Source organism: Heptranchias perlo, chromosome 27 (assembly GCF_035084215.1).
Source record: "Heptranchias perlo isolate sHepPer1 chromosome 27, sHepPer1.hap1, whole genome shotgun sequence".
Taxonomy (NCBI): domain Eukaryota; kingdom Metazoa; phylum Chordata; class Chondrichthyes; order Hexanchiformes; family Hexanchidae; genus Heptranchias; species Heptranchias perlo.
This window is the reverse complement of record NC_090351.1, coordinates 8,279,259-8,294,909: the sequence shown is the minus strand read 5'-3', so window position 1 is coordinate 8,294,909 and position 15,651 is coordinate 8,279,259. Positions and strand designations below refer to the sequence as shown.

The window sequence follows — 15,651 nt, the reverse complement described above, 5'->3', positions numbered from 1 at the left end:
AGGACAAAGCAGCCCACTTGATTGGCACCCCATCAACCACCCTAAACATTCACTCCCTTCACCACCGGCGCACAGTGGCTGCAGTGTGTACCATCCACAGGATGCACTGCAGCAATTCGTCAAGGCTTCTTCGACAGCACCTCCCAAACCCACTACCTCTACCACCTAGAAGGACAAGAGCAGCAGGTACATGGGAACAACACCACCTGCACGTTCCCCTCCATGTCACACACCATCCCGACTTGGAAATATATCACCGTTCCTTCATCATCGCTGGGTCAAAATCCTGGAATTCCCTTCCTAACAGCACTGTGGGAGAACCTTCACCACACGGACTACAGCGGTTCACCACCTTCTCAAGGGCAATTAGGGATGGGCGATAAATGCTGGCCTTGCCTGCAATGCCCACATCTCATGAACAAATTCAAAAAAATGGATAGAAAGGACCCATCTAATCCCAACATAATTTTATACAACTCAATTAAATCTCCCTTCAGCCTCCTTTGTTCCAAAAAAAACAACCCCAGCCTATCCAATCTTTCCTCAATAGCTAAAATTCTCCAGTCTTGGCAACATCCTCATAAATCTCTCCTGTCTAATGCAATTACATCCTTCTTGTAATGCGGTGACCAGAGCTGTGCACAGTACTCAAGCTGGGGCCTAACTAGTGTTTTACACAGTTCTGGCATAACCTCCCTGCTCTTATATTCTATGCCTCAGCTAATAAAGGAAAGTATCCCTTATGCCTTCTTAACCACCTTATCTACCTGTCTTCAGGGATCTGTGGACATGCACTCCAAGGTCCCGCTACACCTCTCAGTACCCTCCCATTTATTGTGTATTCCCTTGCCTAGTTTGCCCAACGCAAATGCATTACCGCACACCTCTCGGGATTGAAATGAGCCAGTGCTGTACGTGTTGTACCCCCAGCCTTTATGTTGGGTGGGCGGGGGAGTGAGCTCCAGATTTTCACCACCCTTCGTGTGAAAAATACGGGCAGAACGGGACAGAAAGGCCTGTGCTCACCCTGCCATGCCTGAGCCTCAGTCACCCTCACCCCTGTCCCCGTGTGACAGCTCAAGACAGCCCGCCTCGCCTGGACCCACTGTCCCCGGGCACCCGGAGCGCGGCCCCGCCACACACACACGGACCCCGGGCACCCAGAGCGCGGCCCCGCCACACACACACGGACCCCGGGCACCCAGAGCGCGGCCCCGCCACACACACACACACACACAGGCACGGGGGAGCGCGGCCCCGACACACACACACGCGGGCACGGGGGAGCGCGGCCCCGACACACACGGACCCCGGGCACGGGGGGAGCGCGGCCCCGACACACACGGACCCCGGGCACGGGGGGAGCGCGGCCCCGACACACACACACGGACCCCGGGCACGGGGGAGCGCGGCCCCGACACACACACACGGACCCCGGGCACGGGGGAGCGCGGCCCCGACACACACGGACCCCGGGCACGGGGGGAGCGCGGCCCCGACACACACGCACGGACCCCGGGCACGGGGGAGCGCGGCCCCGACACACACGCACGGACCCCGGGCACGGGGGGAGCGCGGCCCCGACACACACGCACGGACCCCGGGCACGGGGGGAGCGCGGCCCCGACACACACGCACGGACCCCGGGCACGGGGGGAGCGCGGCCCCGACACACACGCGCGGACCCCGGGCACACGTGACTCCCAGGGCCGCAGTCACGTGAGCTGCCGGTTAAACCCGATCCCGCTTTACCGGCGGGGACTCGGCCCATCCCCAATCCCCACACCCCCGCCCGGTCTCGGTTGTCTTTCAGGGTGGTGTGAGTGTCCCGGCGAGCCGATAACACCGATTCCCGCGGCGGATGGCGCTGGATTCCTCCCCTAGGCCCGAGGCCTCCTCACCTCATCTTCTCACCAACGCCGGAAAAAGAGATCCGCGCCGCGGAAGTGACGCATTTTATACCCGTCCCGCCCGCGCAGAATCTCGCGATAATGACGGTGACGGGCTTGTAATTATTTATTTTCCGATCTTGATGAAAATTAAAATGGCGCGGTTCAAATTTATTTCTAATTTTAAAATGAAGAGAATGTTTGATTACAAAATTATTGCCCGGTGTAAATTCCAAAATGTTCCTCACCACCACGCCCCGCCCCTTTATTTGTGCAGCAGATATTCCGTTCCGCCGGAAATTATCACCTCATCGGAAGAGCCGGGGTGGCTGAAAGTTTTAAACGTGTTAAAGTAATGCTGCAGAGTGACTGGGGGTGAATCATTCATATATAAAATATAACCTGTTTTCAAATAAGTTAGTCTTAACAAACACGGTTTTATATGTAGTTTTGGTTTTCCAATTTATCTTTCAACTACTGATTTTAAGTCTTATCTCTTTTATTTCCTTAATGTTTACAGCCCTGTTAAAATGGACACTTCAGAACTTTTAATCCCAGTGCTAATTATTGATTTTAAAAAATTGAACCTTTTTTCTCTGTATCTCACTATAAGAGACTATGAGAAACTGCCTCCACAAACCACCTCACTCTTCCACCCTTATGGCCAAATTCAAGGGGCTCGTGGATTTCTTTGTCTCAAAGATTGTGACTATCCGTGCAGATGCCACCTCCACCCTCTGCTGCATATCATCTTCAATCATCCTAACCCTGTCACCCCCCTCATCATCAATTTGCTGCTTGTCTCTCATCTCTCCAACACTGTTCGCTCCTATGAGACCCATCTCCTGCCTCCTAGGTCCTCTGTCAACCAAGCTCCATTCTACTCAACCACCTGGTCCCAATGCTCGTTGACATTGTTAATGGCTCCCTCTGTTCAGTCACTGGGCAGTTCTCTATATCTACTTCAGACGTCTTGATTGTAAGTGTATCTCGTCAACTGCTTATTTATTGTGCAATCTTTCATGCTGGCTTGTGCTTAATAAACCTTCTTAGATACTCATAGATATCGGGGCCTCATGGTGTTGGTTTAACGGTCATGACAATGCACTCGAGTAATGGGTCCACAGCCCGGTCCACCACTGAATCTAAAAGTCACATAGAAAATTTCCAAAAGGAAGCCTCTAGTGTAGCTGCCGCTTGTCAGTCCAAATCTAGTTCTGCTATAGGCTGGCATAGGCTGATCTATTATCAGACTGGTCGTGAATGGAGCATAACCCTGTAGAATCATCAATGAAGAGCCCCAGTTCTGACCTTACGGAAAAGGAAAGATCCTTAATGAGTTGGCTGAGCCGGGGATGAGCCACCAATGGCTGAAGGCATCATTTGGTGTGCAGCTCTCTGCCCATCCCCTTGCACAATTGCTCATGTTTCCCTCCATCTCACTCCCATCACGTCCTGAACTCCTTCATCCTTCCACTAACCATTACCCTTTCTACCACCCCCTCACTCCCATCACTACCCCTACCCCTGTGATCTACCCACCAACCCTTGTATTCTACCCTCCCTCTTGCTCCACTGCCACTTGCCTCATTCTTAACCCTACTGTTACTTGCTCCTACCAAAGGTGTGTGGTGAGAGACCAGAGGTGCCCTTAGCCTCAGCCTCTTTCCTTCCTGTCCCCTTCCTACCCTCCACTCCTATCTTTTTCCCTCAAAGGTGCTTTCTTTGCTTTCAAAATTCAACCTATTTGTTTTTTTAAAGAAATCAAATTAGAATGAGGAAACAAATTGCCTGGCTGCCTTCTCTCTCATTAGTCTCTCTCTCATTTGTCTCTCTCATGTTAGAATCTCTCCATCTCGTTAGATCAGAGAGAACCAACATGGATTTGTAAAGTTATATCTAACAAACCTAGTTGAATTTTTTGAAGAGGCAACTAACGTGGTAGATAAGGGAGTGACTATGGACGTTATTTACATGAACTTCCAGAAGGCATTCGATAAGGTTCCACGTAAGAGACTATTAACAAAAATGAGAGCGCGTGGAATTGGAAGCAACCTGTGGGTAGGGAATTGGTTAGAAGATATGAAACAGAGAGTAGGGACAATGGGTATGTACTCAAATTGGCAGGATATGACTAGTGGTGACACCCAGGGCTCTGTACTGGGGCCACAGCTTTTCACTATATTTATAAATGACTTAGACGAAGGAACAGAGAGCTGTATATCCAAGTTTGCTGCTGACACTAAGTTAGGTATCACAGTAAATAGGGTAGATGGGAACAGAAAGTTGCAAAGGGACATTGGTAGATTAAGTGAGTGGGCAAAACTGTGGCAAATGGAGTTCAACGTGGGAAAGTGGTGAGGTCATCCACTTTGGACCTAAGAAAGATAGATCAGAGTATTTTCTAAATGGTGAGAAGCTAGGAACAATGGAGGAGCAGAGAGATTTAAGGGTCAAAGTACAGAAATCAGTAAAAGCTAGTGGATAGAAACAAAAAATAATTTAAAAGGCTAATGGAATGTTGGCATTTATCTCAAGAGGGCTGGAATTCAAAGAGGTGGAGGTTATGTTATAGTTCTATAAAGCTCTGGTTAGACTCTATCTGGAGTATTGTGTACAGTTCTGGGCACCGCACCTCAGGAAAGATATATTGGCCTTGGAGGGGATGCAGCGCAGATTCACCAGAATGATACCGGGACTAAAAGGGTTAAATTATGAGGACAGGTTGCATAGACTAGTCTTATATTCCCTTGAGATTAAGGGGTGATCCAATTGAGGTGTTTAAGATGATTAAAGGATTTGGTCAGGTGGATAGAGAGAAACTATTTCCTCTGGTGGGAGAGTCCAGAACAATGCCTTAAAATTAGAGCTAGGCCGTTCAGGGGTGATGTCAGGAAGCACTTCTTCACACAAAGGGCAGTGAAAATCTGGAACTCTCTCCCCCCAAAAAAGCTGCTGAGGCTGGGGGTCAACTGAGAATTTCAAAACTGAGATTAATAGATTTTTGTTAGGCAAGGGTATTAAGGGATATGGAACCAAGGTGGGTAGATGTTAAGATACAGATCAGCCATGATCTAATTGAATGACAGAACAGGCTCGAGGGGCTGAATGGCCTTCTCTTGTTTGTATGCTCCTAATTGCAATTTACAGGTACAAGCGAGCGGAGCTGCACCTATTTGTACCAGGCATTGACCAGTGATTCTTAAAGGGACCACTGGAAACTGCTCAATAAAATGGCTGATTGTGTTATTGCTGATTTTGGGTTCTGAGATGCTGTAAATCTTTGGGAATCTTGAATTGCTCCATATTAGAATAGGGAGAATTTCCCTTTGCAAATAATAGGAGTGGTGCCATCAAAAAATGGCAGCCTTCAGCCTTTCGGCCTGTTCCAGCATTGTCCACTGCAGATGTTCAGTGAGAAACAGCTGCATATGCTGAGTTTTTTTTTTAAAAAACGACTGGAAGTACACAGCAGGCCTGTTAGTATCCGAAGGAGACAGGTTAGTGTTTCAGGTGTAAACCCTTTGTCAGAAGTGGAAACTGGAAGATAAGCGCATTCCTTCAATAGAACAGAACAAAATGAAGGGAAGAGAACAACAGATAGACGTTGAGAAGCCTTTGTCTTCGGTCAAGCCACAAACTCCTTTCCCTCGCCACTAATTGCATCCCATTCCTTGGCCACTACCTCAGGCTGAACCAGACTGTTTGCAACATGGGCATCCTAAATAAGCTGAGCTTCTGAACCCATATCCTCTCCATCACCAAGACAATAACATCGCCCATCTCCGCCCCTGCCTCAGCTCACCTGCTGCTGAAACCCTCATCCATACTTTTGTTACATCCAGACTCGACAATTCCAATGCTCTCCTGGCCGGCCTCCCATCTTGCACCCTTCGCAAACTTGAGCTCATCCAAAACTCTGCTGCCCCGTACCCTAACTCACACCATGTCCCATTCACCCATCACCCTTGTACCCGCTGACCTACATTGGCTCCCGGTCCGGCAACGCCTCGATTTTAAAATTCTCATCCTCATGTTCAAATCCCTCCACGGCCTCACCCCTCCCTATCTCTGTAAACTCCTCCAGTCCCTACAACCCTCCGAGATCTCTGCGCTCCTCCAATTCTTGCCTCTTGTGTATCCCCCACTTCCTTCGCCCAACATCAAGCTTTTGGTCACCTGTCCTAATGTCTCCCTCTTTGGCTCGGTGTCAATTTTTGTCTGATTTTGCTCCTGTGAAGCGCCTTGAGATGTTTTACTGCCTTAAAGGCGCTAAATAAATGCAAGTTGTTGTTGTCTGGAACGGTGACTCCTGTCACAGAGAAGTAGTTAATGAGTTGAATGGCAGCCAACAGATCTTTGAAAAACTAAAAAGAGGTGAGAACTGGTTGATTGATATACAAAGATCATCTCGGTGAGGTAATTAAAAGGGACACGCTGTGAAAATACCTAAGTGTGATGGTTAGAAGGAACAGGAAAGATACAAAGAAAAACTTCTAAAGTAGAAGGTGAATGAGAAAAAGAGGCAAGAAAATGGAGGAGGGGGCAGTTAAGATTAGAAGTTGTTGAAGTTGCTATTCAGACCATAGGGCAGCAGAGCAGCCAGGAGAAAGATGAGATACAGTTCCTGAAACTTGTGCTGCCCTTTGTTGGAGCAGTGGCAGAGGTCAAAGACAGAGAGGGCAGAGGTCAAAGACAGAGAGGTCAGAGGTCAATGCTCTCAATGGCACAGAGAGTTTAAAGTGTCGAGCCCCAGGGAGTTCAGGGGCACACATGGGGTCAGTACGAAGGGCAGGTGTTCAGTGAAGCGGTCTCCCTTCTGTGTTGGTCTGCCCAATGTAGAGGAGACATCATGAGCAGGGAATGCACTATACTCAATTGAGAAGTACACATAAATTGCTGTGTCACGTGGAAGAGTGTGTGGAGGCCTGGACAAGGTTGTGGGAAGACAGGTCACTGGAAACCTTCATCAGACACTCCCCCAAAACCTTCACCCATCTTTCCTGTCAGATGCTTGTGGTCCTTTTCCAACAGTTTTTTTTTTAATTTTCAGCATGAACGATTTTTCTTTTCCTCTCTGTGTTTTATACACCACATCTCTGCACACAGATGGACTTTCTCTTCTGACCAAGAATTAATAATAATTGATGTACCTTTTAAGGGAACTTTGATGGTTTCACCTTGTACTGGAATAAAAACAGAAAATGCTGGAAATACTCAGCAAGTCAGGCAGCATCTGTGGAGAAAGAAACAGAGTTAATGTTTCAGGTCGATGACCTTCGAAGGGTTTTGTCAGGTGGACGTAAAAGATCCCATGGCACTATTTCGAGTTCTCCCCTGTGTCTTGGTCAATATTTACCCTTCAACCAACATCACTGAAAAAAATAATGATCTGGCCATTATCTCATTGCTGTTTGTGGGACCTTGCTGTGCGTAAATTGGCTGCCATGTTTCCTACAGTGACTACACTTCAGAAAGTGCTTCATTGTCTGTAAAGTGCTTTGGGACGATTTTAGGAGGACCCCCTGCCCCCAACGCACCCTCTCCACCGTCCAAAAATCGGCCCCCACATCTCTGCGCTGTATCCTACATGTGCCATGTTTCCTACAGTGACAGATGGACTTTCTGGGACGTCCTGAGGTGGTGGAAGGCGGTATATAATTGCAAGTTCTTTCTAATACCTTATCTGCCTTTTCTCAAGGTTGAAAAGCCTATGTCTATGCAGGCTTTTGGACTGATACAGAAAGAGAGAGGGAAAAACCAACAGTCTCCAGTAACGAGTGCTGGTGGTTGGTGGGTGAAGACATTGCCCAGTGTAGTATGTACCACACCGACCGGAGGGTCCAAATCCCAGTCTGTGTTTATTTAGCTGGGGCAGCCCCTGTCCTTAGTGCCCCTGGACCAGGGAGCATCTCTGTTCCTGATTCCTATGCAGTAGGTGCTGCTGTGGACATCAGGTGAGAACAGGATCAGGCTCAGTAGTGATGGTTCCCGCAGTTAAATAGCTGCCAACACTCACTGTCTCAGCTCTCACATACATGAATGTGATCCCCCACTGGTGGTGCAGGCTCTGAATGTGCCGACTGCAAACGGAAGGTACGCTTTCTGGGATTCGCCAAGGACAGCTGGGAGGAAACATTTTTACTGGGCGTATCTTGCCAATGCCTACTCATGCAATATGGTGAATCACCACTTCGGGGAGAGGTACTGGAGGACTGGCAGTGCCCATGGAATTGTCCTCAGCAAGACTCTGGGCCTCCAGGAGAGGAGGAAGAAAACAACCAAAGGGTTTTATTTTCCGGGCCAATTTGAACAAGCTAACTTTTGAAGTGTAGCCACTGTTGTAATGTAGGAAAAATGCAGCCAATTTCCAAATAGCAAGATCCCACAAACAGCAATGATAGTGACCAGATAATCTGTTTTAATGATGTTGGTTGAGGAATAAATATTGGCCCAGGGCATCGGGGAGAACTCCCCTGCTCTTCTTCAAAATAGCACCATGGGATCTTTTACATCCACCTGAGGTTTAACATCCCACCAGAAAGATGGCTCCTCTGACAGTGCAGCACTCCCTCAGTACTGCACTAGAGTATCAGCCTGGATAATGTGCTCAAGTCTCTGGAGTGGAACATGAACCCACGACCTTCTGACTCAGAGGTGAGAGTAATACCACTGAACCACAGCTGACAGGTCAGCAGGTTACAAGAGCATGACGAGCATCACCTTTGACCTGAACCCTGTCCTCACCCGACATCTGCATAAATGAGCAATCCAACACAATTCACCACTTAGCGATCAGGAGGATAGTGATCAGGAGGATAGCGATCAGGAGGATAGTGATCAGGAGGATAGCGATCAGGAGGATAGTGATCAGGAGGAGAATAGTGATCAGGAGGAGGATAGTGATCAGGAGGATAGTGATCAGGAGGATAGTGATCAGGAGGAGAATAGTGATCAGGAGGAGGATAGTGATCAGGAGGATAGTGATCAGGAGGAGAATAGTGATCAGGAGGAGGATAGTGATCAGGAGGATAGTGATCAGGAGGATAGTGATTAGGAGGATAGTGATTAGGAGGATAGTGATCAGGAGGAGAATAGTGATCAGGAGGAGGATAGTGATCAGGAGGAGAATAGTGATCAGGAGGAGGATAGTAATCAGGAGGATAGTGATCAGGAGGATAGTGATTAGGGGGATAGTGATCAGGAGGATAGTGATTAGGAGGATAGTGATCAGGAGGAGAATAGTGATCAGGAGGAGGATAGTGATCAGGAGGATAGTGATCAGGAGGATAGTGATCAGGAGGAGGATAGTGATCAGGAGGATAGTGATTAGGAGGATAGTGATCAGGAGGATAGTGATCAGGAGGAGAATAGTGATCAGGAGGAGGATAGTGATCAGGAGGATAGTGATCAGGAGGAGAATAGTGATCAGGAGGAGGATAGTAATCAGGAGGATAGTGATCAGGAGGATAGTGATTAGGGGGATAGTGATCAGGAGGATAGTGATCAGGAGGATAGTGATCAGGAGGAGGATAGTGATCAGGAGGAGGATAGTGATCAGGAGGATAGTGATTAGGAGGATAGTGATCAGGAGGAGGATAGTGATCAGGAGGATAGTGATCAGGAGGATAGTGATTAGGAGGAGAATACTGATCAGGAGAAGGATAGTGATCAGGAGGATAGTGATCAGGAGGATAGTGATTAGGAGGATAGTGATCAGGAGGATAGTGATTAGGAGGATAGTGATCAGGAGGATAGTGATTATGAGGATAGTGATCAGGAGGAGAATAGTGATCAGGAGGAGGATAGTGATCAGGAGGATAGTGATTAGGAGGATAGTGATCAGGAGGATAGTGATTAGGAGGATAGTGATCAGGAGGAGAATAGTGATCAGGAGGAGGATAGTGATCAGGAGGATAGTGATCAGGAGGATGGTGATTAGGAGGAGAATAGTGATCAGGAGGAGGATAGTGATCAGGAGGATAGCGATTAGGAGGATAGTGATCAGGAGGAGGATAATGATCAGGAGGATAGTGATCAGGAGGAGGATAGCGATCAGGAGGATAGCAATCAGGAGGATAGCGATTAGGAGGATAGTGATCAGGAGGAGGATAGCGATCAGGAGGATAGTGATCAGGAGGAGGATAGTGATCAGGAGGAGGATAGTGATCAGGAGGATAGTGATCAGGAGGAAAATAGTGATCAGGAGGAGGATAGTAATCAGGAGGATAGTGATCAGGAGGATAGTGATTAGGGGGATAGTGATCAGGAGGATAGTGATTAGGAGGATAGTGATCAGGAGGAGAATAGTGATCAGGAGGAGGATAGTGATCAGGAGGATAGTGATCAGGAGGATAGTGATCAGGAGGAGGATAGTGATCAGGAGGATAGTGATCAGGAGGATAGTGATTAGGAGGAGAATACTGATCAGGAGAAGGATAGTGATCAGGAGGATAGTGATCAGGAGGATAGTGATCAGGAGGATAGTGATTAGGAGGATAGTGATCAGGAGGATAGTGATTATGAGGATAGTGATCAGGAGGAGAATAGTGATCAGGAGGAGGATAGTGATCAGGAGGATAGTGATTAGGAGGATAGTGATCAGGAGGATAGTGATTAGGAGGATAGTGATCAGGAGGAGAATAGTGATCAGGAGGAGGATAGTGATCAGGAGGATAGTGATCAGGAGGATAGTGATTAGGAGGAGAATAGTGATCAGGAGGAGGATAGTGATCAGGAGGATAGCGATTAGGAGGATAGTGATCAGGAGGAGGATAATGATCAGGAGGATAGTGATCAGGAGGAGGATAGCGATCAGGAGGATAGCAATCAGGAGGATAGCGATTAGGAGGATAGTGATCAGGAGGACGATAGCGATCAGGAGGATAGTGATCAGGAGGAGGATAGCGATCAGGAGGAGGTTAGCGATCAGGAGGAGGATAGTGATCAGGAGGAAGATAGTGATCAGGAGGAGGATAGTGATCTGGAGGAGGTTAGCGATCAGGAGGAGGATAGTGATCTGGAGGAAGATAGTGATCAGGAGGAGGATAGTGATCAGGAGGAGGTTAGCGATCAGGAGGAGGATAGCGATCAGGAGGAAGATAGTGATCAGGAGGATAGTGATTAAGAGGATAGCGATTAGGAGGATAATGATCAGGAGGAGATTAGTGATCAGGAGGAGGATAGTAATCAGGAGGATAGTGATCAGGAGGATAGTGATTAGGAGGATAGTGATCAGGAGGAGAATAGTGATCAGGAGGATAGTGATCAGGAGGAGGATAGTGATCAGGAGGATAGTGATCAGGAGGATAGTGATCAGGAGGAGAATAGTGATCAGGAGGAGGATAGCAATCAGGAGGATAGTGATCAGGAGGATAGTGATTAGGGGGATAGTGATCAGGAGGATAGTGATTAGGAGGATAGTGATCAGGAGGAGAATAGTGATCAGGAGGAGGATAGTGATCAGGAGGATAGTGATCAGGAGGATAGTGATCAGGAGGAGGATAGTGATTAGGAGGATAGTGATCAGGAGGATAGTGATTAGGAGGATAGTGATCAGGAGGAGGATAGTAATCAGGAGGATAGTGATCAGGAGGATAGTGATTAGGAGGAGAATACTGATCAGGAGAAGGATAGTGATCAGGAGGATAGTGATCAGGAGGATAGTGATTAGGAGGATAGTGATCAGGAGGATAGTGATTATGAAGATAGTGATCAGGAGGAGAATAGTGATCAGGAGGAGGATAGTGATCAGGAGGATAGTGATTAGGAGGATAGTGATCAGGAGGATAGTGATTAGGAGGATAGTGATCAGGAGGAGAATAGTGATCAGGAGGAGGATAGTGATCAGGAGGATAGTGATCAGGAGGATATTGATCAGGAGGAGGATAGTGATAAGGAGGATAGCGATTAGGAGGATAGTGATCAGGAGGAGGATAATGATCAGGAGGATAGTGATCAGGAGGAGGATAGCGATCAGGAGGATAGCAATCAGGAGGATAGCGATTAGGAGGATAGTGATCAGGAGGAGGATAGCGATCAGGAGGATAGTGATCAGGAGGAGCATAGCGATCAGGAGGAGGTTAGCGATCAGGAGGAGGATAGTGATCAGGAGGAAGATAGTGATCAGGAGGAGGATAGTGATCTGGAGGAGGTTAGTGATCAGGAGGAGGATAGTGATCAGGAGGAAGATAGTGATCAGGAGGAGGATAGCGATCAGGAGGAGGTTAGCGATCAGGAGGAGGATAGTGATCAGGAGGAAGATAGTGATCAGGAGGATAGTGATCAGGAGGATAGTGATCAGTAGGAGGATAGTGATCAGGAGGAGGATAGTGATCAGGAGGATAGTGATTAGGAGGATAGTGATCAGGAGAAGAATAGTGATCAGGAGGATAGTGATCAGGTGGAGAATAGTGATCAGGAGGAGGATAGTGATCAGGAAGATAGTGATCAGGAGGAGGATAGCGATCAGGAGGATAGCGATTAGGAGGATAGTGATCAGGAGGAGGATAGTGATCAGGAGGATAGTGATCAGGAGGAGGATAGAAATCAGGCAGATAGCGATCAGGAGGATAGCGATTAGGAGGATAGTGATCAGGAGGATAGTGATCAGAAGGAGGATAGCGATCAGGAGGAGGATAGTGATCAGGATGAAGATAGTGATCAGGAGGAGGATAGTGATCTGGAGGATAGTGATCAGGAGGATAGTGATCAGGAGGAGGATAGCGATCAGGAGGATAGCGATTAGGAGGATAGTGATCAGGAGGAGGATAGTGATCAGGAGGATAGTGATCAGGAGGAGGATAGAAATCAGGCAGATAGCGATCAGGAGGATAGCGATTAGGAGGATAGTGATCAGGAGGATAGTGATCAGAAGGAGGATAGTGATCAGGAGGAAGATAGTGATCAGGAGGAGGATAGTGATCTGGAGGATAGTGATCAGGAGGAGGATAGTGATCAGGAGGATAGTGATTGATTAGGAGGAGAATAGTGATCAGGAGGAGGATAGTGATCAGGAGGATAGTGATTAGGAGGATAGTGATCAGGAGGATAGTGATTAGGAGGATAGTGATCAGGAGGATAGTGATTAGGAGGATAGTGATCAAGAGGAGAATAGTGATCAGGAGGATAGTGATCAGGAGGATAGTGATTAGGAGGATAGTGATCAGGAGGGGAATAGTGATCAGGAGGAGGATAGTGATCAGGAGGATAGTGATCAGGAGGATAGTGATTAGGAGGAGGATAGTGATCAGGAGGATAGTGATTAGGAGGATAGTGATCAGGAGAAGAATAGTGATCAGGAGGATAGTGATCAGGTGGAGAATAGTGATCAGGAGGAGGATAGTGATCAGGAGGATAGTGATCAGGAGGATAGTGATCAGGAGGAGGATAGCGATCAGGAGGATAGTGATCAGGAGGATAGTGATCAGGAGGAGGATAGTGATCAGGAAGATAGTGATCAAGAGGAGGATAGCGATCAGGAGGAGGATAGTGATCAGGAAGATAGTGATCAGGAGGAGGATAGCGATCAGGAGGATAGCGATTCGGAGGATAGTGATCAGGAGGAGGATAGTGATCAGGAAGATAGTGATCAGGAGGAGGATAGTGATCAGGTGGAGGATAGTGATCAGGAAGATAGTGATCAGGAGGAGGATAGCGATCAGGAGGATAGCGATTAGGAGGATAGTGATCAGGAGGAGGATAGTGATCAGGAGGATAGTGATCAGGAGGAGGATAGAAATCAGGCAGATAGCGATCAGGAGGATAGCGATTAGGAGGATAGTGATCAGGAGGATAGTGATCAGAAGGAGGATAGTGATCAGGTGGAGGATAGTGATCTGGAGGAGGATAGCGATCAGGAGGAGGATAGTGATCAGGAGGATAGTGATCAGGAGGATAGTGATCAGGAAGAGGATAATGATCAGGAGGATAGCGGGTGCTGAGGCAAATTGTAGCACCCCAATCCCACCTCAGTTGAAATTGGATAACTAGGAATCAAGCTTGGGTCCTTTATTATCTGTGTGGCTCAGTCCCACAACATGTAATGTGTTTACTTACTAAGCCTTTTGTAAGACCAATATATTTGAACCTGAATTTGGGATTGTCAGTTAAACCAGCACCAGCTTTAAATGGCTATTCTGGGCTGGTAACTCTGTAGCTGCACCCTTCGGTCCACAATCCCAGTGCACAATAAGCTGGCAAATGTCTTGTCACTGGAGATTACTGGGGGCAGAGATCACTAGAACTGTAAATACGCCCGGTTGTTACTTATTGGACAATACAACACACAGAAAACAGAAATCGTTTTGCATTGTCACTCTGAGGCCCACACACGGGGAAAGCACTTCGAAACTATTCTAGTTTGCCTTAAATCTGGGTTTAGTACCACACCAGGTGTACCTTTTTGCCAGTAGTTCATAGGGCGAGTCTAGAAGAAACTCCCCCAATGACCTGTTGGATAAATACACCAGGTGTTGCGTTCCTAAGCTTGAGAAAGCAGAAGATCTCAGCTCTGATCCCTGGGCTGTACTGAGTTGGCTGATCTCAACAGGAGCACTGGTAGACCTCATTGTACTTGGGCTGAGGAGGAGAAATACCGTTCAGTGTTGATTGGTAAGTTATGTGTGAGTAGTTATGCAGCAATTCAAGAACGATAACACCATCAGTACAGACTGAGGTGTACGTGAATAATCTCAGTTATGGCTGTTCTTCATGGTCACTCGACCGACAACCATTGGAGAACAGAGACATGCCAATGATGAATGTGATTTGTTAAATTATGCTAATGAGTGTTAAAATATGTAAATTAAATGCATTATTATTACCTGCTTATAGAAAACAAATTGATGTATTAGAGTATTACTATTACTGGGCGCACTGTGCCCCCCCCCTCCCCCGATGGTTGGCTCAATTTTAAAATTCTCTTCCTAGTGTTCAGATCCCTCCATCGCCTCACCACGACCTATCTCTGTAACCTCCCCAATCCTACAACCCTCTGAGATCTCGTGCGTATCCCCGATTTTAATCGCCCCTCCATCGGCGGCCGTGCCTCTAACTATCTAGGCCCTAAGCTGTGGAATTCCCTCCCTAAACCTCTCCGCCTCTCTACCTCACTCTCCTACTATAAGATGCTCCTTAAAACCTACCTCTTTGACTAAGCTTTTCGTCACCTGTGCTAATATCTTGGTGTCAGATTTTGTCTGATAATCGCTCCTGTGAAGCGCCGTGGGGTGTTTTACTACGTTAAAGGTGCTATATAAATGCAAGTTGTTGTTGTTGTATTACTATTACTGGGTGCTCTGCGCTCCCCCGATGGTTGGCTCAGTTTGTAAGAGCACCTCCTGGTATGGAACTGAGGCACACGGACATCAAGGAACCTCCTAGCTATGAGCCCTGGTCTGTGTGTGTGTGTGTGTGTGTGTTTCTGTGTGGGTGTGTGTGGGTGTATGTGTGTGTGTGGACGTTGGGTGAGAGCAGGATCAGGTTTGGCTCTCATGCCCCTAATGATTGAATAGTCTGCCAATTCTCAATGCCAAGGTTCCCATGGAATCACCATACCTCACCCAATCCACCATTCTTCACGTGCGAACATAGACAGTGGCCTAGAAATCCAATCGCGTCTTACAGATGTTGAACAGATGCCAAGGGTCCAATATGGCGGGCGCCGTGCTCACCAGATGCTCCAACACTGCATCGGAGATCCTGGGCGTCCTCTCTGGCCCTCATGCAAACATTTCTCCACTTGCGCAGTTTCCCTGCTGTC

At 47.7% G+C, this 15,651-nt stretch overlaps 1 protein-coding gene and 1 long non-coding RNA gene across 3 annotated transcripts in view; both read right to left on the bottom strand.

The window, feature by feature from the left end:
* Nucleotides 1-15,651, bottom strand: part of rpl10a (ribosomal protein L10a) — a 142,407-nt gene that overhangs the window by 4,739 nt on the left and 122,017 nt on the right. The window contains exon 1 of one of the 2 annotated variants that reach the window (XM_068007275.1): nucleotides 1,902-1,927. The exons of the other annotated variant lie outside the window; for it this stretch is intronic. Within the exon in view, the coding sequence (XP_067863376.1) occupies nucleotides 1,902-1,906 (5 nt within the window). The 5' untranslated portion in view covers nucleotides 1,907-1,927. Of the gene's footprint in view, nucleotides 1-1,901; nucleotides 1,928-15,651 lie in introns of those variants that run through there. 2 annotated transcript variants of the gene reach the window in all.
* The window catches only part of LOC137344380 (uncharacterized), a 32,939-nt gene continuing 24,330 nt past the window's right edge, over nucleotides 7,043-15,651 (bottom strand). Inside the window, exon 5 of the long non-coding RNA XR_010968342.1 lies at nucleotides 7,043-7,125. This is a non-coding gene — a long non-coding RNA (uncharacterized lncRNA). The remainder of the gene's footprint in view (nucleotides 7,126-15,651) is intronic.